General features: G+C 43.9%; 1 protein-coding gene across 1 annotated transcript in view; it reads left to right on the top strand.

The window, feature by feature from the left end:
- sdccag8 (SHH signaling and ciliogenesis regulator sdccag8) overlaps positions 1–27,128 on the top strand; it is a 45,289-nt gene that overhangs the window by 9,721 nt on the left and 8,440 nt on the right. Inside the window, exons 14-16 of the mRNA XM_041946882.1 lie at positions 12,064–12,191; positions 16,656–16,764; positions 18,725–18,856. Of these exons, the coding sequence (XP_041802816.1) occupies positions 12,064–12,191; positions 16,656–16,764; positions 18,725–18,856 (369 nt within the window). The remainder of the gene's footprint in view (positions 1–12,063; positions 12,192–16,655; positions 16,765–18,724; positions 18,857–27,128) is intronic.

Genomic DNA, 27,128 nt, shown 5'->3' with positions numbered 1-27,128 from the left:
ATTTCAAGCACACACCTGCTGAGATTTGGTCACAGCCTTTGCCCGTCCTCAGGCCATCACTGCGTTTTCATTTTTTCCTTTTTTGTTTTCCCCTTTTTCCCTCACTTGTCATGTTCTCTGTTGCTTTTTTCTCATGCTGTTCCAACCGGAACAAATGAACCTCATGCAAGCGTCTTCCTGTCCTCCCTCTCTCTACCTCTGTCGTTCTGTCTATCTGCGGGCCTTCTGGGGTTATGCAAAACTACATGTAGTTCTTTCGTAGCCCTGCCGCTGCTTGCCCTCTCTTGTTGTTCACTACAGAGCCATGCATGTGTCTTTGTAGCTCCATTGGGCTGGTTTGTGCAACTGTGTTTGTGTGTGTTGTTAGGGAGTAAGAGTATGAGATTCACAGTAGCGAGGCTGGAAGGCATTTGTATGACCAGCCTTGGAAGGCAGCTCTTTGATTCTCTCTCTGCAACTTGCTCGCTCCCCTCTTTCATTCTGTCCTCCTCTCGTGGCCCAAATGATCACAGCCCGCCTTCAAACAGGGGACATGAAGCACAGACAGCCTCTGTTTGATTTCTGATAGCCCTACCTTCCTTTCAGATAAACACATACGTATGCACACGCACACACACACACACACACATTTGTTTGTACAACTGCATGCCTGCAAATGTGCACACTGATACGCACATCAGTCGAATCTGCATGCCTGTACACACAGACACAAACAGACACACTCACACACACAGATGCATGCACGCGTCCGGGGGTCCCATGGCGGCTGGTGTGCTGTGCTGCGCTCCAGGATTGGATCATCAGCCAGCTGTGAGTTGGACAGCCCAGGATCTGTCCTAATCCCCGCCACTCTGTTCACATCGCCTCACACACACACATACACACTCCAGTCCCGGCCCCAGCCCAGCAGAGGGCTTTACTAAGTTTGTTTTGTTTGTTTGCTCCTGTCTTTCTTCACTTTCTTTCTTTTCTTCTATCCTTGTCTCCACCCGGCCTCATCTCCCTCTGTGTTGTGTTCTGTCACGGATCCCAAAGGCCACTGTGAAAACTGCCCAGCATAACTTCTCTCACGTGCCAGATAGACATCCATGGGTAGATATGTGTGTTTGCATGTGTTAGTGTATCCATGGTTAGTTGAGACCTGTGTGCGCCCTGTGTGGTTTGGACCAGTGGAATGTCTGCGAGGCCCCAAATCTTCCACCAGTTTTGTCATCCCCATGAAATCAAGCATCCATGTTCATGAGGGTGCTTGCTTTGGGCTGTAGATGGACAGGGGGCTTAAAGTACTTCAGTGAATAAGTTTACTTGCTGTCACTTTCTCACCTATAACTTGTGACAGTGGATTCCAGGCCAGGAAGCGTCTGAACATGACTGTTCATATAATCTGATTTGTGGCTGTATGTCCTCAACACACAGTTGAAGAAAGGAAGAGAGCTTTCAGCTAAAATCCTCCAGGTTGTGAATTGGATCAGGAGGCAGGGAGGCTGCCGGACAAACCCACTATATCAAAACCTGCAGGGAAGGTCAGCTGTGAATGTCTGCCCGAGGATCTTCTCAGAAAAGTCTTCATTTTCCACATCTGGGGAAAACAAATATCTTGAACCTAAATAGATCAAGGAGTCCGGAGACTCAGGGACAAGTTTGCCCATCTCTCTGCTGCAGATCACTGAGGTAGTCTGTTGTGTAGCTTGGACACCAATGGTCCTTACAAATGAAAGAAGCCAGTTGAAGCAGTATAGGCATGTGATCACGACGCCTCCCTGTGGAGGTATTTAGGGCATGTCTGACTGGGAGGAGACACCATGGTAAATCTAGAACATGTTTGAGAGATTACTGTTTATGGCATTCCTGGGAATGCCATGGGATCTGTGGTTTGGGAAGTTGAGACGTTCGGGCTACCTTGCCTATCCTACTGCCACTGGACCAAGGTGAGTGGCATTACAATTAGAGCATGTACAGGACATTGATCAATATTCACAAAGGGTGAAAGAGACAGGCAAGCAAGTAGACAGAGCTTGAAGGAGTGACATATCCCTGTGTTTTAAGGCCACATTCTCCTTTCTGTGACCCTGAAATCATAAGACGGATGCTGAGAGGCAGAGAGATAAAAAGCTCCAGACCAACCGCTGCGACTCTTATACACAGAGTTCCCCAAACTCTATTAAACATGTCACGCTGATGCGCTCTCTCTGTACGTCTACCTAGTTCTCTCTCCTTTTTTTGTCCCTCAGTTGTAGATCGTGATAGCAAGGTCTGGAAAGGCGGTGAACAGAACTGTGTGTGTGTGTGCGAGGGCGGAGAAGTGTAAATGAGGAAGGTGAGGCAGCAGATGCCGCGTCCCGCCAGAGGCTCGCTTTGAGCAGGGAGCGAAATCTGGGCGCGACAAAACTGCTGCAAACCAACTCGGCGGGAGGCCCTTGTCCAATCACGGCCCGGAATAAAAGGGCCGGGGCGCCACGCGGGCTGCAGTCGCTCAGGAGAGGTGGGGGCCATAATGAACCTTCAAGCGCTGCCAGCGAGCGCACACACACTTGAGCAAAGCATCTTTCTTTCTACCTGGCATTAACAGTGTCTAACCACTGTCGCCACACACATGCACGCACACAACCTCTACAGCAACTGTGTGCGTGCGAACACATCAAGTATCCTTGTTTTGTGATGTGTGTTGACTCGTTTGTGCGCACGCAATTAGATGAGTCTGTGTGCATGCCTTTGTGCGAATGTTAGTGTTGATACCTTTGGGCTACACCTGTGTCTGTGAAGTTTGATGTGTGTGTCTCTGTGTGACAGCAGCGGGGCAGTGCCAGGTATGAGGCTTGCTGTGTGTGTTTGTGTGTTTGCGTGTGTGTTTGTGTGTGCGTGCGCTTGTCTGGTCGGCAGCCATGTTGTTGGGTAGCAGATGGCACCATGGTTGGCAGGGGAGGGGCTGCTTAGCACAACTAATCAGACAGTTACGGATAGGGCAGCTGGGAGGGCCGTTGGCCAGCCGCGTGTGTGTGTGTGTGTGTGTGTGTGTGTGTGTGTGTGTGTGTGTGTGTGTACACACCACAGAGTGCCATGATGTTGACAGTGGTGGGCCCGTTGGCCCGGTGACGAGACCTTGCCGCGTTCTTCTCTCCTCGCTGTCGGAGTGCCCTCTCTGCCATCCTGCCTTCTCACCTCTCTCTCTCGCACTCTCGCTGTCTCTCTCGCTCAATCTGTTGAGACCTGCTTGGTCTTTTATCTTTCTTTCAGTTTCTTTGACTCTTTATCTCCTTTTGTCTTTCTGTCACACTGTCTCACTCTCTGCTGCGTATTTCTTTCTCTGGTCTTAATTGTGCGTTTATCTGTGTTAATTTAGTTGATGTGACAATAATTAAAACAGAATGTTTATTTTTGTCAAGCTGAGTACTAGTACATGGAAATGGAAACCATTTCAGTACAGCTTAGTAAAATCTGCACTAAACCTTTAAAAATGTGGCCTCTTGAGCAGGGCATTTCTTCTGTCTTAACCTAAAACCTTCTTTCCATCACTTCAAAACCTTTCAAGGTTGTACACATGTTGACATTAATAAATGTAGGTCTGTTGTGTGTATGCTTGCTAAAAACATGAAAAACAAAATAAAGTATTATGAAAGCGTTATTGTGATGCAGACCTGCAATTTCCCAGCTTGGGATAAATAAAGTATATCTATCTATGTTCCCTGTAGTTGTTTCGTTGTTTCAATCCCTGTGCTCATTTTTACTTGTCTCTATCACTTTCACCTTATCTCACTGTGTCAAGTGTTACAGCAAACACACTAAGCATAAGACATCTGTACGTTACTGTATTTCTAGATCTAAGATAGTTGTCAGTGTTGCAACTTTGCTGCGTTGATTCTCCAGTTGACCTGCAGCACTAAGCATTGTATGTGACATCTGTACTTTTTACCAAGTAGTCTATGATCTCTGAAAACAGGCTACAATTCAAGTCGCATCTTCATTGTGTCAGTTTGATATAACTAGATTATTAAAGCAGTGACAATATACGTAGGTTTAAATCCTTTTCAAGATGAGTATATGGATGAATGGCTCTGCGCATCTTTCTATTTTCCTTCACTACTCCCTCATGCAGATCAGGTACTAAAAGTATATAGCTGCTAGGCTTCTTTATCTCTAAACAACTCCATCCATCCATCCATCCATCCATCCATCCATCCATCCATCGTTAAAATGTAGGTACTATAAATTCAGCAGTGGAAAATCACACAGGATAAGTACCGGGATTATTAGGCAGAGCTGTAATCTGTCCATCCTGCAGGGCTGGGAGTAGAGAGGAATAGACAGATCGCTGACTGGGAGACCTCAGGCAAGATGGAGGCAAATCTGTCGGCTACAACTGTTGTCACCCTAGCCAAGTGTGCCCTGGGACACTGGCCTACATACACACACTACTGCTGGAGGACAGAGAAGGAAAGCGAGCGCACCAGCCCTCTGCCATCAATCCCCTCTTTACCTCATTCTATGCTCATCTTTTCTTGCTTCTCATACCGTGCATACATAAAGCCACCTCTTCACACTGTGTATATACCTGCTGTTTTTTTGTAATATTTTGAAATACACCGAAAAATGTTCAGAAATACCTGGATGTTTGCTGAAAGAGTGTAGTGAGCATTTAAGATGACTGCGCTGCTTGTCACTGTGTCGTGAATGCAGTGTGTGTATGGATCCTGTGCATCCTGAATGAACCCTCTGTGTGTGTGTGTGCGTGCGCGTGTATATGTGTAGCGTGTGTGTGTGTGTCAGTCAGTCATCTGGTCAACTTTGTGCCTTCACACACCCCCCCTGCTGTGTGGGTGGCACCATCAGTGACTCTACACTGTTCCCACTGCCCAGTAGGCACAGCTTTCATCCAACATGACAGAACGTCCCCCTGCTCCTCCTTTCCCCTCATTTCTCTCTTTTACCTCTGTCACTCTCTTTTACCTGATTGATCTATCCTTTTATCTTTTCATCCTCTTCATTTTTATCCTTCATATAGCTCCTCTTTGTTCTCTTTTTTTTTTTTTTTTTTTTTTTATACTCTTGCCTTCAATCCACCCCTTTCTCTCTGTTGCCCTTTGTGGGAACAACACTGCCAAGCATTGCCTCGTAGGTGGCAGGACACTGCCCCCATCGGCAGATTGTATCAGGAGATGATCGCAAAGACAGGAGCAAGACATAGCAGGGAGGAGGATAAGAAAGGTTCAAGGTAGCAGCTGAACTGACATATTCAGAAGATGGATACAGAGGAAGGAATACTGGAATGGAAGGGAGTTGTATAATGAGAGGAGATGGAAAGGTGCTCCTTCTGCACTGACACTTAATGTGAGACTCTGTCTTCAGTTATTGAAATAATGTTTTACTTGAAATGATCCAAACTGCTCCATTGCCCCAAGTTACATTGAGGTTGCATGCAAGTTTCAAGAAAATAAATACTTGCAGACAGATACATTTTTCTATGGCTGGCACATGCATTCTTGCATTATGCATTAAAATGATAAGAGTAAATGTTGACTTTTTATGGCATAATGATTACCATTAGAAGTCCTAAAATGAAAGGCAATTCACACAGGTAATGTAAAAACAGCCTTTACATTTTTCAAAGAGATGAATATACTTCAAAAGGTCTGTGACTGCATTGCTACTTGCAGCTTTTATTTCTATGCATGCACGTGCTGAAAATACCCAAAATGCCAAAGCTGTATGCATGCACATTGATGGACATCTTATTCAAAGCGCTCTATGAACCAGGTTGAAACAGTGTTGCAGTGTGGTTTGTTGGTAAGAGATTCGAACGAAAAATGAAGATGTCACTGAGGCTGGGAATGGAAAGAAGGGCAGATATATTAGATGTAGATGACAATGAAAGAGAAGAGGACATATAGGTTGTTGGGAGGAAAGGCTTTAAGTGGATACAGTGGAAGTTTTAAATGTAGAGAGAAGTGGGAGGATGGCCGAGGGGAGCAGAGGAGAAAAGCAGCGAGGCTGGCGATGGTTCGTATATGAAGGCGGGCACCGGATGGGCACAAGCCCCCCTACAGTTCCATCTCTAGCCCTAATCCCCCCCACTGAGTTTAAAAAAAGCCTGCCTTTGTTTTCCACCTCAATGGCCGCCTCTCTCTCACTAGGCATCTGATCTAATGGCCCAGGAATGGAGAGGAGAGGGTGGGAGAAGTGAGGAAGTATGAAGATAATAAAGAAGTTCACTGAAGATTTCTTGGGTGGGTTAGGGGAGAGAGAGATGTTCCTGTCAGTTGCCCCAAAGCTTATATCTAGGTGGGAGGGGTGAAGGGTGTTTGAACGGCATCAGGTAAACCTCAGGTGTGAATTTAATTCCAACACAAGTTGCTTGTGCTCACACCACGAGAGGACACTGTCAGCTCCTCATTTCTTGTCTTTAAGAGAATTGTATATGTGCATTGCATGCAGATCAGATATTTAACATCAGTTAGAAACACTTTAACTTGTTTGGTTATTTTTTCCATCGCTAACCCTACTTTTATGATAACATATGCAACATTTCAAACGTTCATATAATGCATTATACGCTTTATCTAAAGAGAAGCAACTTGAAGCTGCTATCCTGATTGAAATAATTAATTCTAGGCAATCATTTACCTTCTCAGCTGAAATCGATTCGACCCCCAGCCCTGCCACATATGCTTCGTACAACTATTTCTGTAGGGCACAGATTTGACACTCGCGTTGAGTCCTGGGTTTCTGGATTGGGTCAGTATGGGAGCATATTGTACGTATGCTGTGTGTTTATTTTTAAAAATCACAGATGCCTGCACTGCCAATTTGCTCTTCCTGTGTTAAGACCATCAGTCATCTGTGCCAATTAGGAGTTTTAAACTTCTCTTGCACTGTTTTGTGAGCAGATAGATGACAGAGGCCAATCAGCAGCTAATTGCTTGAATCCAGAGCTGCGCTCTCTCTATGGGAATGTGTGCTGTAACAGAAAATGTTTGTCTCCATGAGGGTCGCGCATGTGTTACTGTCTGTACATGTATACATTTATTGACATGCATGAGAGAGTGAAAGACAGCTTTTAACATGTGCATATTTGTAGAAAGTTATTGTCCATACTTATGTACATGTGTGTTGGAGGGGGAGGGCAAATTCTTTTTTTTTTCTAATTTAATAGTTGCAGGGTTTTTTTTGTATTTCGGGCATGATTGGCTCACCACTGACCTTGGTGGCAGTGGGGGGGCTTTAGCGCTCCTTGAAGACGAAAAGAGGCTTGGGCCGCCCGCTGTAAACAAAGTTGACTTGCCGACAGATGGATTGAATGACAGAGAGGCTAACTGAGCCAGGAACGGGCCTGGCAGCATTGCACTGAGCAGAGAGAGAGGGAGGGAGAGAGAGAGAGAAAGAGAGAGATAAAGGGTGGGGGGGAGAGGGGAGAAGAGAGAAGAGGTGGCCAACAGGAGAGGAGGTGTGAACAGGTGCAGGGCCGCTGAAGGAAGAACCAGCAGATGGAGAGAGACACAGCCAGTTTAGTTACAGGAAAAAAAGGGTGGGAGGGAAAAGAGGAGGGAGGAGGGAGAGATGGAAACAGCAGAAAAAAGGATCGGAGCAGAGATGAGAACACTCTGGACAGAAAGATGGACAGACAGACAGAAAGATGGGCTGGGCGCGGAGTAAACGAGCGGCGAGGCTGCATCAGGCTGCCTCTGTCTTTGATGTGCTCGTTTCATAAAGTAGAGCAGCGAGATGAAGGGGAGTCGGAAGGAAAATGTGGGAGCAGAGTGATTGACTTACATCACCCGAAGGTTTAATAAAAATGTGCTAAAACACATTGAGGTGCATGTGAGAGAAAATCGTGTGACACTGTCTGCCACACGAAACAATTCAGATGTTTATTGTACGCAGCATCAATGACGCGGCGCGGCGAATGTTCAATATGTCACTTTATTTTTCTGCGGTGCGCTCATCCTTTGTTGGCAGTACCCGGTAGATGGGCCTACACAAGGCCTCCGTCTCACTGTCTCTCAGCCACACACACATACACAAGCACACACACACACACACATAAGCAGGAATCATCTTTGTAGTCCCGCGTATCAAACTGTTGAATATTAATGTGGTCTGATTGATGCAGTCTATCATAAATAGCTGTGGATCCACTGGAATTCCTCCACAAAAATGATTCATCACGAGTGTCACCATTTTGAGCAGTTGAAATACGAGCAAATAGTTAGCAGTTGTAATTTTATAGTACAGTATCGGTTCATTTCAGTTAAATCCTATCAGCAGCAAGTCTCACAAAACGATCGTTTGAGCTCAGTAGAGATAATTGATTGAAGTGTAATTGATACTGGATGAAGTTAAATGTATCAGTTTCATCTCAAAGGAATCTTAAAAATAGAATTCAGAGATGATATTGCAAACAGTGATACGACAGGTAATGCACAAATCTGTAACTGATTATAAATGTTGCATTCTAAACATTTCTCATTTACATTTTTTGATAATATTAGGTATATTTCTGAAAATTGCTATAAAAACTGTTAGTACAGATGGTCCTCTGTGATAGAAATAGTATGCGTCTTCCTCCTAACCAACTCTTTGTAGGGATCATTAATGTCTTGCTACAATCAGTCGTCTTTGTCGTGAACAAAGCTTGTGTGTTTGCGTGTCTGTGCTATAGGCTGGGTTCACAATCTGTTCACCTGTATGTTAATTTCACACCTGTTCTTTTGCAACATAAGAATGTCGTGTGCATAAATATGAATATGCATTGATTTGAGGAATTGTTGTTTAGTTTTCTATTAGTTTTCATGTATCTAATTTATATACGATATCTGTCTTGCACTCTTGACCTTGTTTTCGGTGAGTGAACGCTTCCAAAAAGTAGTCTGAAAAGAGCTTCTTCAGTCATGTTGATGTTTCTCAGTTAGTTGAAATTACAGCAAAGTATAGTGGCATATTTTACATGTTTTACGTGTACACATAGATTTTTCCGTATGTGTGTGCGCGTGTGTGTTCATCTGCTGTATGACTTCAGTTGGTCTGTGTGTGTGTGTCTTGGTGATATTGTATTTATTCAGAGAGAGTATAGTCTCTTTTACTTTAGTCCAAACAGCGGTCAGTGGTGTCTGGCGTTGGCGGATGTCTCCAATTCCTCCAAGTCCACCGTCTGACTCCAATTTGTGCTCGTTCTCTGATAAACCGCGGCATTTGGTGGTTCTGGCGTGGGATGCCGGCTGCACCATGGGGTGCTGCAAACTCCGTGCTTGGTCAGGCCCTGGCACCCCACATCTAATGGGCAACAGCTTGAATAGTGCCCACTTAGGCAGGCAGTGCAGACTGGGCCCCCTCTTCTTCCTCGCCGCTCCAGCCAGCTAGCCAGCCAGCCACCGCCTCTGCCACCTCCCACTTACCCAGCAGCCACTGTACCTGGCCGCAGCCCCAGAGCCATTCCAGCCTACCTTAGGCCCCTGGCCCATGCAGCTCTCGCCATACTTACCAAGCTGTCCTACAGTGCATCAGGCCAGGCATATACAAACAGGCCCAGCTATGCGCTAACTGAACATTCAGTCTATTGCCTCCTAGGCCCAAACAAGAGTTCCTGCCACAGGCAGCAACCCAGAGCCCATTCACCAATTAGCTGGAAGGCAGATTATTGTCCAGGGAGAATTATCCAGCTCCAGCCCCACATATTCAGCCTCTGCTCTCCCCGTCGCCCTTAACGCTTGCTCCAGGGCTTGGCTCTCCGCTGACATCTCTCCTTTGCTTTCTCTTTTTTACGCTTTAATTTGACAGTGCTCATCAGCAGCCATTTTGTGACAGCATTTTGCATGTAAACGTGTTGCGTTGCAATGAGGATCCAAAATGGCGCAGGGGAAAGAACTGCACAACTTATCCTGACTCCCCAGCTTTAATGTGGTCCTCAATGAGGCCTTCAGGCCCTTGTTGCAGCGATTTGAATCCTTAGGCCCCAGAACTGTTCAGTACGTTGTTATTAGGTTGTACTTAAAGTGTTGGTTCAGTAGATCAGCAAGACCAAACAGATGCCAAATGTGTAACTCTCTGTGTGCTTTTCTATCCTCTTCTGTTTTTCATTTCTCTCCTCTTCCTCACCACCACTCTATTGCTGACTGCTGGAACTTTCTGGCGGTCTGTCTGATGCTAATTGGTGGGTAAACAGGTCTGGTGTGAGTCCCCCCCCCCCCTCCAATCACACACATACACACACACACACATAGACATACACAAACACACACGGCCCCCTGGAACCTCTTGCAGGACCAAATGGCTGGCAACGCCTGCCCGCCATCTCCCGCTGAGCCCTGGTGTGCGCTTTGGTGGCTCAGGCTGCTGTTCAAGCCCAGCGGGGGTTCATTCACTCACACATACATGCACACACACACACACACGCACACACACACACTCATACGCGTACAGACACACACAGTCTCCTTGTGTCCCCTGCACACCCGCCACCCGCTTTCACACCCCAGACAGCAGGACAGCAGGAGAACACACACACACACGAAGGAACAGACAGACGCGGTCACTTTAGAGATGCAGGCCAAGCGCTGTAGGGGAGAAAAGTTTTCACTTAAACTGGAGAATTCTCTCTTCATTAGCGCCTTTGGACTTCAGGAAGAGTTCTGTTTATTTGTTCGTTTTTTCCTGTCTTTGTAGTTTTTCTTTTCTTTCCTTCTTTGTCTGTTCCTCTGTTGTCTGGGTACATTTGGACTAAGCTGAGTTAGAAAGTTTGGCTCCAACATGAAGAAGATGCAGTGTTGTTCGAAGTCCACAGGGATCAGCACCTTAGTTTGCATCCTACCTGCACAATTTTGATATTGAGACGAATGAAGGGGAGATTAAAGTGATCTGATCGCTCCAAAGCACATCATGCTAGTCTGCATTCCTGTCGAGCTAAAAACGGCGCGTACGACAAAGTCATGCAGTATTTCTTATATAAACCTTGTATAAGTACAGCCTTCTTATAAAATGAACATGTGATTGATCAGCAGATGTTATGTCGCTGTAGTGTTATACGTGTTTTTGCCATTAGTGTTACATATTTATGGAAATTCTACAGGAAATGCACAAACAGGTTAAGCAAATATGGCTTTTCTTTAACGTTTGCTGCATCCGTGACTTCAGTGGATGAAGCTTTAAGTCTGGCCCACTCTGTAATTGACCCTTGTATTTCTATGTGTGTGTGTGTATGTATGTGTGTGTGTGTGCTTTGTAGACAGCTGCAGTATCACTCAGGGGTCTTCAGGCTGACAGTGGCCCGACGCTTTTACTCGTCTACCCCCCGAGTCTTTTCTGTCATTCTCCTCTCTGTCCTTTCCTTCATTCTCTTGTTGAACACCGTGTTCTCTCCTCCTGCTCTCTCCCTCACCTCTGTTCAGCCAGCAGTCTTTCTTTTACTAGGAATGCTCTGATCACTCGGCTGCTGATCCTAACTGATGTGTTGTAAACAGGTTGCTGGTGTTTGACTGAGAACTCCCTGAACAAAATTCATGGCCTACATTTGTTCTTCATATTCATGTTGAAATTGACACTAACGAGTATGATCTTTGGCATTTCACATCACTCGGTTTGCACATCTCACTTTGAGAGCAATTACATTTCCTGCTTTCAGCACTGTTCATACTGATACATCCACCAAAACACAAGCTGGAACCTGTTGTCAATTTATTGATGTGCCTTTAGATGCATAGAATAGAAGAGTTAAACCAAGCATTAAGTTGTTTACCTTAGTGTTTTTTGAAAACACAAGTTAAACAAGCCTTTATTTTTAGTCATGGTCAGTTGAAAACAAATGACATGTTTAAGACAGAAGTTGAAGCCAACAGTGTGTGGAAATGTTTCTCATGCTCCACCACTGGTAGATGAGTCAGTCATCTCCAGCACTAACACTGACTAACATTTAGCACCTCTGTTTAAATGAAAACTGATTTTACTCACACTATAGGCAGCTGAGCAAAGACCACCAAGCTAATCATCATTGATAGAAAATGTGGATAAATTATTATTATTTTTACAAGAAGGATGGTGGTTTAATTGTTCCTAAAACATCCTGGTCCTTTTCCCCAGACAGGACAGAGAAAGTGCTGAACGGGCTCATGAGGAGGAAATGGCGTCTGTGACCCTTTCAGCACAGGAGAGGGAGAGAGAGCTGGCTGTGCTGCTGGAGCGAACAGAGGCTGAACACCTGCAGAGAGGTCAGTGCTTCACTGGGTTTGGCTTCAGTAGAGGTCCAGGACCAAAATACTGTCACACCTGTCAGACACTGTCTCCTCCCACCTCTGTGACGTATCAAAGATATCTGACCTGTTTTAAAGGCAGTTACGTATCCTGCAGGATATCGCTTCTTCAAAAGCACAGCTTTAATTTCCTCTCCATATTTTGCTCATCAAAGGACTACCTTTAGTTGAGATTCTTGTGTTGTGGAAGTGCAGTGAACGTCCACTAAATACAGCTGCATCGAGTTTCGGTTGCGCCGCAGCTCCGTCACATCTCCGTCGCAGTTCAAATGTTCACTGGAAACGTTTCAGAGGCGGATCGTCTTCAAGCAGTCTGTCCCTCAGCCGCCACGTTTTGTTAGGAGTTGTTTTGCCAACACTCTTTGTTTTACAAGCATATCGAATACATGTTTGCAGCTCATTTATGATCAATGTGAAAACAGAAACTTTGTCCCTCTACTTAACTTGTTTTAATTACTGTACACAGCACGCCGTCTTATCTTCATTTTCTTTTCTTTTTTTCTTGTCGCAGAAGGAAAATTGTAGCATTCTTTCTCCTGCTATACAGATTTTGGAGGAGAAGAGACCTAAACAAGAAGTAGTTTCAACAACCAGTAACCAATAATTAATGAAATGTGTCATTTCATATTAAATTAATATTAATTGGCAATAGATATCAGCATTTATATACATTCACACGTTGATTTTACTCTCCAGTCCTGCGTCTGATGGCCATCGGCCCACCTGCTAGCAGGCAGTGGATCGTGTCTGGCAGATGCGACGGAGCCACACTGGGTGTCCGACTTCCCAAAGGGCAGAATAAAAGGTTTTTTTCAGTGGAGAGCCGCACACACTTCAGAAAATCTCTACGTGGATACACAGAGACATGTCGTCACCTTTTTAATTTCAGTAGATTTACTGTAGGCCACTGTGGTACACGGCCATATTAGTTGTCTCACACGGAGGGGAGTGTGATGTGTGTGCGGGGGGGCAGGGACCAGAACAGAACAAAGCAGAACTGAATATGATGGAGCGCACAGAGTGAAAATACCCAAAACTGTAAGCAACAAAACAGCAAAGTTGATCAGGGTCAGCTACAGAATCGCAGCTGGAGCTGGGAGGGTCTCAGTCTCATCCTCAAGGACACCTCAGCAGGGTGGTTCTTTGCTGGAACCGGGTCTTGAACCTGCATCTTCCAGTTGAAGGATGGTTTTGCCTTCTTGCTGTGCCACCTTGCTCCCCACCAACACAGCGTGGCCAGAGAGGGAGGGGATGCGCGAGAACACAACTCATTTGAGCCGAACAAGGCTGAGCTAAAGTGACCTCAAAAGAGCAGAGCAGAGTACAGAGCCGTGAGAGGAGAAGAGAGGGCAGAGCGGAGGGAAGGTGATGGGAGCAGAGCACAGAGACCCAGCTCAGAGCTCGCTGTCTGTCTGCACAGCAGAGCTGCTGCTGCTAGCACATCTGTTGCACCATCTGGACCCCCCCCCCCCCACACCCACCACCCACCCTCAGCCGCTCGCTCCCTCCCTCCCACCCTTATCTTTTTATTTACCTGTGGTTCCCTTCAACAACCAGGGAGCCTGCTGGTACGCAGAACAAAGATGGAGGGTATAGAGGGAGGAATGGATGGAGGGAGGGAAGCGGGGGGGGTAAACAAAGGGTTTGTTTCTGGCTCATGTCGGCAGCACACATGTTGTCTAAAGAGAGCTGACATCAGAGCACAGCAGGAAACTGTGGATGGGGAGGGGATGGAGGGGTGGACGTCCTTTAGTAGCTCGCATCACTTCCTCTCCCCGTGCAACCCAACAGACGAGCTGGATAATTAGCTTTCTTGCTCTCCAAATCCCGCCTCTCTGTCCATCCGTTTGTCCTTCCATCCATCCGTCCCCCTCTCCCTTTTTTTCCGCTCCCTCCTACCTTTTTTCAGATTTTTTTTTCATGTTTCTTTTTTGAGTAAATGCGTACAGAGCAGCCTCTAGATGATATCAGATATTTGTTTCTCTCCGTCCGTCCCTCCCTCCCTGCCACGCTTCTTCTCTCCATCCCTCCCTCACTCATTTTTTCTCTGTTTGTTTCCAGTGCCAGTTCTGCTGTGTTTCTGTGTCCCAGGGTTCTTTTTGGCCTACGCATGGCCAGACGCATTCAAAGCCTGTTCAGCTAATTAGCATTCTTCATGCAACTTTTCCAGCACTGACCAAACTTTGTTGAGTGTACGTGTGTGCGCACGTCTGTGAGTTTGTGTAGTTTAGTTTCATGCTCTGTAGCATCCAATTTCTGCCCTCCATGCATTATCTATGGCAGTGATCTGTATAGAGTGGAATGAAAAAAGGTTAGCGGTAATGGTTACGGCTACCGTAATGGTAACGGTAGCGGTTAGCGGAATGAAAAAAGGTTAGCGGTAACTCACTTTAGAGACACAATATGGGGCCAGTGAAAGGAAATAATATTACATTCCAAGCCCAGAGTGAACCATTATTGGGCGTTGGCCTTTACACCTCTCCCAGTCCTAATTTCCTGTTTTGTATTGTCGTAGCACATAAAGAGAGAGAAATAACAAAAGCGTAGAGTCAAATTTCAGCCTGCAGGTAAATGTTATGCATCACAGAGATCTACCGTCATCGGTCTTTATCTACTTTTTTTGCATCCCCCCCCCTAATATCTACTGTATGCAAAAAAAAAAAAAAAAAACTCTTCACAAGTCTGAGCTACTTTTCAAAGACTGCGAGTCCTTGGTGTTTTTGGTTTTGGTTGACTGTAACAGAATGCTGGAGCAGGTGGATCATTGCCTCCATCCAAACGGCAGCCATTGTTATTTTAAAAGAGCAGACATATGTTGGAGAGCGGAACGTGGATCATTTCAAAGGAATGATGAAAGCCCAGTGTTGGATTGTTCAGAAAGAGGCCCCCATGAGCGGATGAGGACGTGGCAGGAAGGGTGGAAAGGAGAAAGAAAGCGCTTTCAAACAGCGATCTCCCTCTCTTTCTCCATCTCGTTTTACCCTTCGCACACACTTTTCCATTCTCGATCCTCTGTACTTCTGCTTTTGCTCTGTACATCTCCGCCTGTCGTTTGAACAGTTTTGATTTTAACGTGAATGTCTGCAAAAGCATTTTTTGGAATAGATTCAAAGAGACATATGTATCTTGCTGTTGGTGCAGTATTTGTCACAATAGATTTCATTGTCAAGCTCTGTCTGTAATGTAGATGATTTCCTCATGTATGTGAGACTGTTTGGTTGGCCTGCTCTTGAAAATGTATAGTATGTGTTAATAGAAGTAGCCATGATGCTCTCTAAGTATTATTACTTACCATTAATACAGTACATTAGGTAGTTTGTTGAACAACAGTTGCAAAAAAGTTGAAGACATTTGCTTTTTTCAGTTCATTTGATACTTTAATTAAATCAAAGCACGACTTAAGGTGCGAAAGATCACTCAAATCCTAGTCACAGTTTTAGTATTCCCCACAAAGAAACACTTCATTGCAGCCCTGCAGTTAATTGTAACTGTAACACTATTTAATTTTATGGGCTTGAGAACAGTCAGCCATCAATATTTTCCCTCGCAGTGTTTCACAGTTTAACTGACTTGGTTTTTACTTACTTGGTTTTCTTGTGCCGTTGTAAATTGGAGTCATAAATCAAATTTTATTTTTAGTTTTTGTTGCAATCAGATGGTGTGGTCTTAATGACAGGAACAGTCTACTGCATGGACTGGAGTTTGTTCAATACAGATAAGAAGCAGGTGCAGCAAAGAACTGCCACCACAGATTAAGAACAAGTTTCAATGTAAGAAGAGTTAAACTGTAAGCTCATTAATGACATGTGAACATATTAGGTTTGAAAGGGTTAGTTTAGTTGGGGTTTGGCTCAGTTTTTGGATCAGGGTGAGGATTTACGAGAGACAGAGGGAGATAGAGATGACAGTGTACAGATATACAAGATGCTATAGATACTGTGTACAGTACATGTAGCCTACATTCTGTAAACTGGGGGGTGTGTAAACTGGATTTACACAATGACAGGCAGTGTCTCTAACTCAAAATGACACAGATGCTCTGAGCAGTTATTGATGTTGAAACAAGACAAAGCTTGCTAATAATTGATGATTTCAGAAAATGAAAAGTCATTTGTGTTATTAAACTATGTGCTAGGAGCAAATGCAGATAAACATGGCCTGATTATTAGAGAGAGGAAGGCAATTCATGTTGTTGTCCACTAATAAAAGGCCTGAGGCAGGCTTTCGAGTTTGACAATGTCTGAGTGTAGGCGTGTGGGCTGAAAAGTAAAAGTGTCTAATTGAAGTGAGATATTGATTCAACCCCTGTCTACAGTGGCCCTGACAGGTCACCGCACTGCACCTTACGAAAACACAGTAGACAAAATCACCCATGACGGTTAACCCCGCAGTAAGAAACATCGTTCCCATGATTGATTGCAGTTGGAGAGTTGGATGGTCTGCTGAGTTCCCAGAATTCCTTGATCGGGAAGCTGAAGGATGAGTGCTGCGCGCTGGGAGTCAAACTGGAGGAGCTGACGGGAAACAGCAGGTCAGTATTTTCTCTTTCATTCTTTCATTAAATTTCCTCTTTGTTTGACAATTCATTCACTCAATTATGTTTTCATCTTCTTTCACTCGCTCATCATTTGCTTTCTAACCGACTGGCATCCATACTTATTCATTTATCTTTTTCTCCCACGAAAACATTTTCATATGGTGAGTTGAAATTTAGTTGCGTATATATACACAGCGTCTCTTTTCCAGTTATTTATTTACTCGCTCGCTTGTTTAATCCGTCTATCTGTTCCATCATTTCATGCAGCATCATCTATCCAGGCTGTTTGGACAGATCATGTCAACATACTACATACTGCTTCCCAGTCTGACCTGTTTTCTTGTTAACCTGATGCTACAGTAGTCACAGCAGGCCCGCACAGCTCTCCATCTGGGCTGCCTGTGTGTGCTTGTGTACTTGTATGTGCTTGTGTACTTGTGTGTGTTTGTGTGTGTGTGTGAGAGAGAGAGAGAGTGACCCTGGGCCCAGTGTCCTGTCAGCTGTTGGAGCTGTGCTGCACATTAGTCACATGACAGCCCCCAATCTGGCCCTGCCAGACCGCAGTGGCCTCACCAAGCACAGGACACGTGCACACAATACACACACCAAAGTACCGTGTGTGTTTTCTTATGGACGGACATCAATACCAAACACACACACATGTGTACACAGTAACGGCTACGGCCTTGAATGTGATTTTTATGGGGAGGATTTCACACACATGCTGACACACTATCATGAAGGCTCATACCCTGCATCTGCTGTATGTGTGTGTTATGTAGTTTAGCAGCCGCGTGGTGTTGGTGAGTTTCGTGCCTCAGGCTGTTTGAGCTCCTGGAGTCCAAGCCCAGTGTAGCGGTTAAAGTCCTGCTGGACGGCCTCGGTCAGGCTAAGTGAGGTTACACTGAGACAGTTGCCGCATGATGAACAAGAAAACTCCAGATAAATTGTTTTCAGTTGTTAGTCTGACTGTGGCTCTTACGAGGTCCGCTCCCGCTGACCGGCCAGTGTAATGATGTGGTTCAGGGCATCCGGTGGACTCGTGGTTAAGAAGCATTCCACGGAGCCTCAATGTCCGACCAGGGACCTTTTGCTGCATGTCATACCCCTCTTTCTCTGCACACACTTCCTGTCTGTATCTCTGTTATTGCTGTCATATATTAAAAAAAGGAAATGTAGGTGCACTGAGCTAAAACTAATAGAGTCTAATACCAGCAAAGACAGTCCTGTAATAAATCCTCCCTTCACGAGGGTTATGATGTTGATTGAACTGTCTGATCGAGGAAGTAGTTTGTGGTGCTGCTGAACTGCTATGCATCATACAGAGAGGTGTTTCTGTTATTTAGCTCACCCTCATTGATATGAATGGGGTGGACAAAATATTAGAAACACCAGTCTGTATAACGCAGCACAATTCGACAGCACCACAAACTGCAGAATGATCATACAGGTGAATCAACACATCTCTAAAACTGTTTCAACAAAAACTGAATATTATAACGTTCATGAAGGGGAGATTTATTGCATCTGTCATATTGGACTGCATTAGTTGTAGTTATGGTAGGTGTACCTAATAAATTGGCAACTGAGTGCATATTTAGGAAAGATTTCTAAACAGTTATTACTACCACAGCTCCAAAGATCTGTGGAGACTGTGGACCCCCTTAAACCCCTTAGACCGTGACTTTGCTTAGTCTTATTTCTTTATTTTCTTTATTGAATTTGTATTTTGCCTCTATTTTGCATCTTTCTTATGTCTCATTCTGAAACACTCTGCACTGTACCGACAGTGTTACCACAAAGCGTATCATTTTTAATAAAACACTATTTAGTATTTGACTATTTGCATTTTTTGTGGTACATAGTGCATTCGTAAGGTACATTTGTACATCTGTATTAACTCTGTGTGTGTGTGTGTGTGTGTGTGCGCGTGTGTGCGCGTCTGTGTGTGTAGAAGTGAGATGGAGCAGCTGGCTCTGGAGAAGCAACACCTAGAGGAGACCGTTAAGAGTCTGAGAGCTCGCTGCTCCGACATGGAGGAACAGTGTGTCCAACACGGCCGCATGCACCAGCGCATGAAGGACAGGTAGGCAAATACACCTACAGTAATACATAATACACACACAGCTACACATTCTGTATATAAATACATCTTACATATTTCTCTAATTTTTTAGGATATTTTTGGTCCATTTTAGGCAATGAGATTTGAGATGTATACTAACAGATAAACATTTGAGTTATGCAATTATGATTTGTTAGTTCCTCACTCAACGATTGTGTTTTCAGTAATGTTTCTGAACATCTCTGATTTATTTCCCCCAAGAACTTATTTGAATGAAAAACTGGCACATGTATCTTTTGATTGTCTATCACGGTGTGTATTTTGAAGCACGAGTCAATATCGAGATCAAAACATTTTTTATTATTAAAATAACAGCAGCCTTGTTGGAGTTAAATGTTCCCAAAGTGCTTTTTAGTTTTAATATCTCTCAGTTTGAATCTGGCAGCAGGCAGTTTTCTTCACAATCTGTCCCTAACCAGTCCTTCTTGTGCACATCTAATGTTTAATTATTAGAAAAATTGTTTTGTTTTTTGTTGACACAGTGGTTTTTGTGTCATCAGCAGTTTACTCTCCTGCTGTCTGTGCAGTGGCAACATTTTCTACTGAATCAGGCTGCACATCAAACAGTCCTCTGATCAAAAAACACAACTTTTCCTCTTGTTCGTGCTGGAAAGAATAAACTAGTTATTCACTCCCATGACATCACTTGTGGTGGTCAAAAGAGGACAGAACATGTGTGAGCACTCAGTGCACGTTCGTCTCTTATGACATTGGACAGATTATCTTTGGGTTTTTCGACTGTTGGTTAGACAAAACTAGAAATCTGAATGATGTCAGCTTGGGCTTTGAGAAGCTGTGATGCACTTTTTCTATTATTATCTGACATTTTGTGGACGAAACAATAAATTGATTAGTCGAAAAATATTGAAAAGTTGTACACATGCTATCAGCACCACATTTTTCACTACATTGTGGACATTTTTGAGGGCAATACACACTAAAGTGTATAATTTTACATCTTAGAACTGTGAAACTCAATTACAAAAGGTAAAAGAATAAATATATTAACTATTTTTGCTCTGTGAAACATATAGGGTGTGATTTTGGAAACATTTACTTATAAAAGCTGCAAAAGTGGGTCCATCTTTGGCTGTACAGTACCTGTACCTGTGTGTGTGGGTGTGTGTGTGTGATGCGGGGGTCTCTTCCTCCCTGAGTGTGGAGCCCAGTTGGTGTGTGTCTCCACAGGGCGCCTGGCATGAAGCCTGGCTTTGCCAATGTGGGCGAGGGCGTGTGGGTGTTGTTGCCCCACTCTGCAGGATCTCTACCCCAGTGCCACCCCACCCCCCAACTCCACCTTCCGCGTACACAAAACCAAACACACACTCGCGCACCCTTTTCTCCTGCTCCATCCCTGACACTACATATTGTCTACCACCCACCGGTGTTAACCTGTCGACAGTCAGACGCTGCCAAAAAAACAAAGTTTACCAAGTCACAGCTGTCTCTTGCCTGTGTGTGACTCTTTTTGTGTAAAGAAAAACAATCTAAGTTGTCAAGGAGTGTGAAGTGTGAATATTATGTATGTTTCCGCGCATATGTTATGGTGGTATTTTTATGTGTGAGTGTGTGTGTGTGTGTGTGTGTGTATGGGTTGCTATTGCATGTTCTCAGGAGGTTTAGCAGAGTAGGAATCTGGCTGCCAAAAGTGGATTGGCTGGGAAGTTGGCACCTAACTTCTCTCTTCTCCCAACTGAACCACGATAATCACTCTTGGCATTTAGTGAGTTTTATTTTCTGCTTTGACACTTACTGGGTTGATGAATCCTCCTGATATTTAAAAATCTCTTGAGTTCAGTTCTACATGAGGTCACTTTTGGAGTGACTGTCAAGCCGCTTGACCACATTTTTGGAGTTCATTTTCTGAGATGATTCTTTCGAGTCGAAAGTGTGTATGTTTCGGAATGCATTTATTAGTTCTGGGCAGCAAATCATTATATATTTGGTATTTATGCATTATGTTTCATTGTAAGGAGGCACAGCAAAGAGATGAGGGAGAGACAGGGAGGCGAGAAAAGTATGACTAACGTTTACGGTGATCCACATTGCAGCTGGTACTTGGTTTTTCAGTATGTGGTTGTATTTCTGGCACTCCGGGGGCAAAACTCAAAAACCTGAAAACCTGCCACGAATATATTCTTATCATATTTGTTTTAGCTTAAACAAATAAAAAAGAGACTCTCTGCAGTCATGGCTTGCAGTTTGTAGATCACCAATGCTTGTGTGTGTGCGTGCATGCAGTTATGCTTGTACGCATGTGTGTATACTCGTGTAAAAGCGGGTACGTCAGCCTCCCTACATATGGCACTGTTCTCGTACTGAATTGCATGCATGTTCTCGTAATCCTCTGTGTGTGTGTGTGTGTGTGTGTGTGTGTCTCCATACATGTGGTATACGTTAGTTGGTCCCCGCAGGCCCTGAGCGCTCGGTGGGCACCCTGCCGCGCCACTCGGGGGTTAAGGTGTACGTGTTAACAAGCTGGTGCAAGTGAGTTCAATATCCAGCGCCCCGCCCCTCCCCACAGCCTCTCCATCGGCCTGCAATCTGTGCTGCGAAGAGCGGCAACAGCGCACCACGCACAAAACATTTGGAAAATCAGCTTGATTTATTTTTACATGGGCAAGCTGATTGCCAAACTACACAGGGGTTTTAGCACACAATGTTTTGCTTCACCACTTAATTATTTATTTCACTATGTCTGTGTTGTTGTTTTTTGTTTTTTTTTTGCCTGGAAATGAAGGGATAGAACGGAGAGATGGAGCAGGAACGCAGCGAGTTCGTTTACTGTCACTGCTTAATTTAAAGGTTCTATGTGTTTTTATGGAGAAAGAGAAATAACACATTACGTTTGGGTTTATTAAGTTGAGTGTATACTTTATATTTAGTGAGCAACACTGGAAATGTTTTCAAGCCATCTACAATTTTATTTTCCACAATCTTTATTTGATTTAGTTGATATTTTATTTAGTTATTATGCAATTTTCAGGTGATAAAATAATAAATCTCTATTAACTTGATAGTAGTTGAAATATGATGAGAGCTTGTTTCTCAGTGAGGGAAGGTTGCGTTTGTGAGAAAGCTCAGTATATAAATCCTATAGGCAAGCAACCAAATTACAGATGCGGAAAGAAAAAAAAGAGATGACTGCGTGTTATTTCGTTAAAGCTGAATGCCGGGATATTAAAGGCACAACTAACAAAACCCGTTATTTTCAGATGAATTCGATTGATCATTATGTGATTGCTTTAAGTAATTTGTCATCTAAAATATTCTGGCAAAAGCAAAAAGCTTATTTCAGATCGATGAAGAGAGAAACATGAAAGATGTTTGTGCGAATCACTGAAGTAACAATCTACTGATGAATTCCTGGAATGCTTGCAAGGGTTTTTATGGCTCTTAAATTATTTCCTGCTCATGTATAGTACTTAGTGACCAGTCTCTTAAATGTTAATAAGGAAAGAATCAGATGTAAAATATGTGGTTGGCAGCAGCAGTTTCTCTGTGACGAGACGAGGCACCCGAGCGAGACGCGGTCAGAGTGAATGTGCAGCTGTCCGTGACACTGCAGTGCACCTCGCTGTATTTTTCTGACAGGAAATCACAGTTTCTTTTCTCTGGATTCAGCTTCAAAAACGAAAAAATCAAAAATTATTCCTCCTTTTTTGTGTATCAAAGTTTGTATATAAGAAGAATGAAAGACAGATTTATACACTTGCTGTGTATAAAAAGTATTTTTATTTCCGATAGGTTGACAAGGAATTTAAAAGAAGGCAGAGAAAAGTTTGCAGACTTTTTCCTGTTCATACCTGAGATTTGAATCCACGATTTCTGTCTCCCCCTCTCTTCCCTTCTTCTCCTCATCTTCATCTCTTTTCACTTTCCTCTTTGCCCTTCTCTTATTCTCCAACTTTACTCCTCTACTCCTTCTCCTCCTCCCCTCTGCATTCTGCACCAAACACCACGCAACCTTTTCTCACCTCACAGCTGTTCGCAGGCTGTTTCACCAATTATCACTATGCATGTACACACTGGGGTCACACACGCGTACACACACACGCACACACAGCAGAGCAACATAACACCAACGTTTGCTTAACCACACATAGTGACAGCAGAGTGTGTTTGTCAGCCTTGGCTGTGCGTGTGCGTGTGCTGTATGGGTGTGTGAGTGTTTATGTGAGCACACAGCTCACTGTGCAGCCCTTTAAGGAGAGCAGCAACATATACGCAGATGTGCCTGTAGATCCACAGGCTTCACTGGGCCATATGGCCTCCATGAAGAAAGATGGTGCGTGCGTCTGGAGGAGAGCAGAGGAGGGAGGGAGGGATGGAGCGAAGGATGGAGGGCCATGTGTGGTATGAGCTGTGCAAGCAGTTGTTGAAGTATGTATGCCTGTGGTTGTGTGTGTGTGTATGTGTGTTTGCACCAGAGGCTCCAGGAGATTGGTTAATGGAACAAATGGTCGCGGCGGGCCGGGGAAGAAGGAACAGGCTTGCTGCTACCGCGGGCGGACAGCGAGCCCCGGGCGAGGGCTGCTTCATCTGGGCTCCTGCCACACATACACACACACACACCCTCTGTCAAACCCTCCTTTCTCCTAACCCCCCACCTCCAAACACGCAGTGTGCTGCCATGCCCCAGAAGCAAAAGGACGCTCCTCGCAAAACTTTTCATTTGCAAATGAAGTTGGCAGAGGCTGGGCAGAAGAAGCAGGACAGCTTTCATTCGTTTCATCTGTGTGTGTGTGTGTGTGTGCGTGTGTGTGTGAATATGTGTATATGGGCGGACGCACAGAAACACACACACACACGCGTATGTGCTTGTGCATCTGCGTGTATGATGCGTTGCAACTGTGTGTGTGATCAGAGGGACAGAGAGATGAAGGGATAATAAAAGAGTGAGATGTGGAGAAATCGGGGATAAAGACAATGAAGGTGTGAGGTGCAGCTTTCACACACTTTACAGTCATGTTCCACACATTGTTAATGTCACTGTCAACGCTTTACATTTCGCAAATGCATAATTTGTCCTCATATATTTTTAAAATCAGACATTTTCATTTTTCACAAAACAGCAGCCCCTTCACCTTTAGCATGTTTTTTTGTCCCCTTGAAGTTGAGTGTTGCAGAAATGGCAGAAAAAGAGCTTCAAAAAAGAGATGTTACATTAAACAAAAAGTTATAATTAATTGGCTGTATTTGAAAATATTTGATACTATTGACTTGCTGCACTTATTAAGCATAAATGAAGGGTTTTCAGATGTGAACTTCTGAATTACTGTATATGTGGGGAAATCATCCGTATTAAGACAGAGGAACACTTCAGTCCACTGCTCAGTCTCACGCTCATATCCTCACCTCCGGATGGCGCTGTCGTCCTCCTGCCTTCTCCTTCCTCTTCTCTCCTTCCCATCTCATCGTTTCTATCTCTGCATTGCCCAGCTGGCTTCTGTAGCCGGGAGCGACTGCAGGGCGGCCTGCTGAAAGAGCATTGTCAAACGGTGGCTTTACAGCTCTATCACACACACACACACACACACACACACACACACACACACACACAGACGCACAGATTTGCAGCTCAGATGTCAGGCTGTAGCCAGAGGCTTGCAAGCTGGAGCGTTAACTGTGCAAAGCGTCACATCTCAAGCCCCAGTCAGTGACACTCGCTAACACTACTTCATAAAACTACAACTAGAAAACTAGTGCAGAAACACCTGCCCCTTCTTTAGAGAACGTTAAATGTAATAACAGCAGAAAACACTTTAATGCCAGGAAAGCAAACACTCAAACACCAGACTTAAAAAGAGTCAGCAGGCCTCACGGCAGCAAACACTTTGACATTGAATAGCTGATATAACAGCCTGCAGCAGCACTGAAACCTCTGTTAATGCAGTGACGGAATGAAAGCAGAGACAACTTCTGTGCTCATCCAGAGCTCTTTAAAGTCGGCGAATATATTCCTGACAACCCTCTCAGACACTTCCCAAATCTGTTTCACTGCGGCTCGTCGCCGAGGACATTTTATTTGACCCTTTTTGATCTCGCGTGAGTTCAGGTTGAACCTTCAGTAACACTGATGCTCGTTCACGGTCTCCTCCGACTCTGTAGCAACAAACTGTAAAAACGTAAGCCAACACCGGGCCAACCACTCTGGTTACAGCAGGTCTCGTCAGCTCAAAGACCGACTTTGATCTTGTTGCATACCACCTTTAAAAGCTTTCACACCTTTTCTTTTAATTTATTTATTCCTCTCACCTTTAATGATTTGATTCTTTATGTAGAGGGAAAAAGCTGATCTACATGTAGCTTGATAGTACAAAGCCACTCTCTGACTTCTGGATGAATATAGCCTGTTATAATTGTGACCAAGAAGAAATTATATCAAATAAATAATATAATAAGAGGGAATAGCAGTTGGACTTTTTAAAGAGATTTAGATTTTTTGCATTATATTAAATGTGAAACAACTATGAAATAACAGATAAGAGTTGAGGGCCTACACCAGCGTTCTGCTTCTTGTAGCTCATTTATAATGAATACCTTAGAAAAATACTTGAATATTTGATATTTATTAAGGAATTTAAAACGCAGCAGCACTTGAGATTTACAATAGGTGACACTAAAACATACTAAAAAGTAAAGATTAATTTATGCTGTATGCTTTGTAGCACTTTTCAAAACAAAAGTTACACAGTGCCTCAAAATAAAAGCATTTAGCAGCAAATATCAAGCAGGCGGGAGAGGAACAAACACAAGAGCAACAAAGCAGAGTTGATTAAAAAAAATAACAACAAAAGCAAAATGAGGTGAGGAGAAATAAAGGAACAACAGTTACATGCACACGTGATGGAGAAAACAATCATTAAAAAAATAAAGTCAGTCATGAAAGATCAGATATTTAGAGGAACACTGTTTCTAATTTTAGGGCCTCTAGTCAATCTCCCTTCATTAATTTTAAGCCGAGCTCTGGGAAGCCGAACCAACATGAGAGGCTTCAAGTTAATATTTGGCCACAACAATTCAGATTTAAACTCTGTGGCTTCACTGTGAAGTGCCCAGCAGGCAATACATTACAACTCTGTTTTACTACGTTATGTTAGAGGTTTCACACACAGCTCTCTGAGCTGCAGTGTTCAGTGATTCACATCTGGCAGACTACATTTAATAACATCTAAAACCTTTTTTTCTTCTCCTCACTGTGTTCATCACAGCTGAAGATTCAGACTGATGCATCAGTTGAGTGAGTGATTATCTCCGTGGCGTGTTCGCCGCCTGTGATGCAGCACCGGGAGGTCACTCCACCCCGCTGCTGCAACTGTACATTTGTCTGAGCATCAGTATATTTTTGCATGAATTTAATCATGCGTTCCTTTTAAATGTAGAATCCTACTGCCTATTTTGTGTTTTTTAAGTGGCTCTGATTAAATTTATAATCTGCTCACATGATATTAATTCTGTAATGTTTTACTGGATGTTATCCTTTAAGCAATTAGTGTGATGTTGGAGAGGACTTTTGATTTTTTTTCTTTTTTAAGTTGAGGAAAACATTTCAGTGAAAACACATTAAAAAAAAATACACAAAATAAAATGTTAAAAGGTTTTATCTTGTGCATACTGCTGTGCTGCCTAAAGAACAGGATATATATATGTATTATATCCGTGTACCTGTGCTTTCAGACATTTAGATGCTGCTGTCGTGTGTGTTGTATCTGTTAGTGTGATTCTTCTGTATTCATGCTTGAGCTGCAAGGACGAGTTACAGAAAGGTTAGGAGGCAGATTTCCTTTAAGAAGAAGTGACCTTTTCCAACACGATGCGTGCATGTTAAATGGCCAGTACATTTACAGAGTGAAGCACGTGTTTGAAAGGGGCCAAAAAAGGCAAATGTTGGGAAATGACAGTAAATGAAAAGAGAGCACGAGAAAAGAAAAGAAAATCAAATAACTGCGGCAACGCGTGTCGGTTTCATCCTGATCAAAACACACAGTGTCACTTATCGTGTTCCCATGTCAAATGTGCATGTTAGCAAGAGCAACAACTGGCATGACAGGTTGGTGGAGGGGAGAGGAGCATGGCCTTCAGGCACACACACACACACACACACACAGATTCTTGAGTGCAGTTGTGTGCTAGCCAAGATTTAGCTAGAGCGCTCGGGTGTGAGGGTGGAGATGGTGGGCCTGGGATTGGGCGAAATATGGTTTTGTGTATGTGTGTGTGTGTGTGTGTT

Source organism: Chelmon rostratus, chromosome 11 (genome assembly GCF_017976325.1).
Source record: "Chelmon rostratus isolate fCheRos1 chromosome 11, fCheRos1.pri, whole genome shotgun sequence".
Lineage (NCBI taxonomy): Eukaryota > Metazoa > Chordata > Actinopteri > Chaetodontiformes > Chaetodontidae > Chelmon > Chelmon rostratus.
This window is presented reverse-complemented; position numbering and strand designations above follow the sequence as displayed.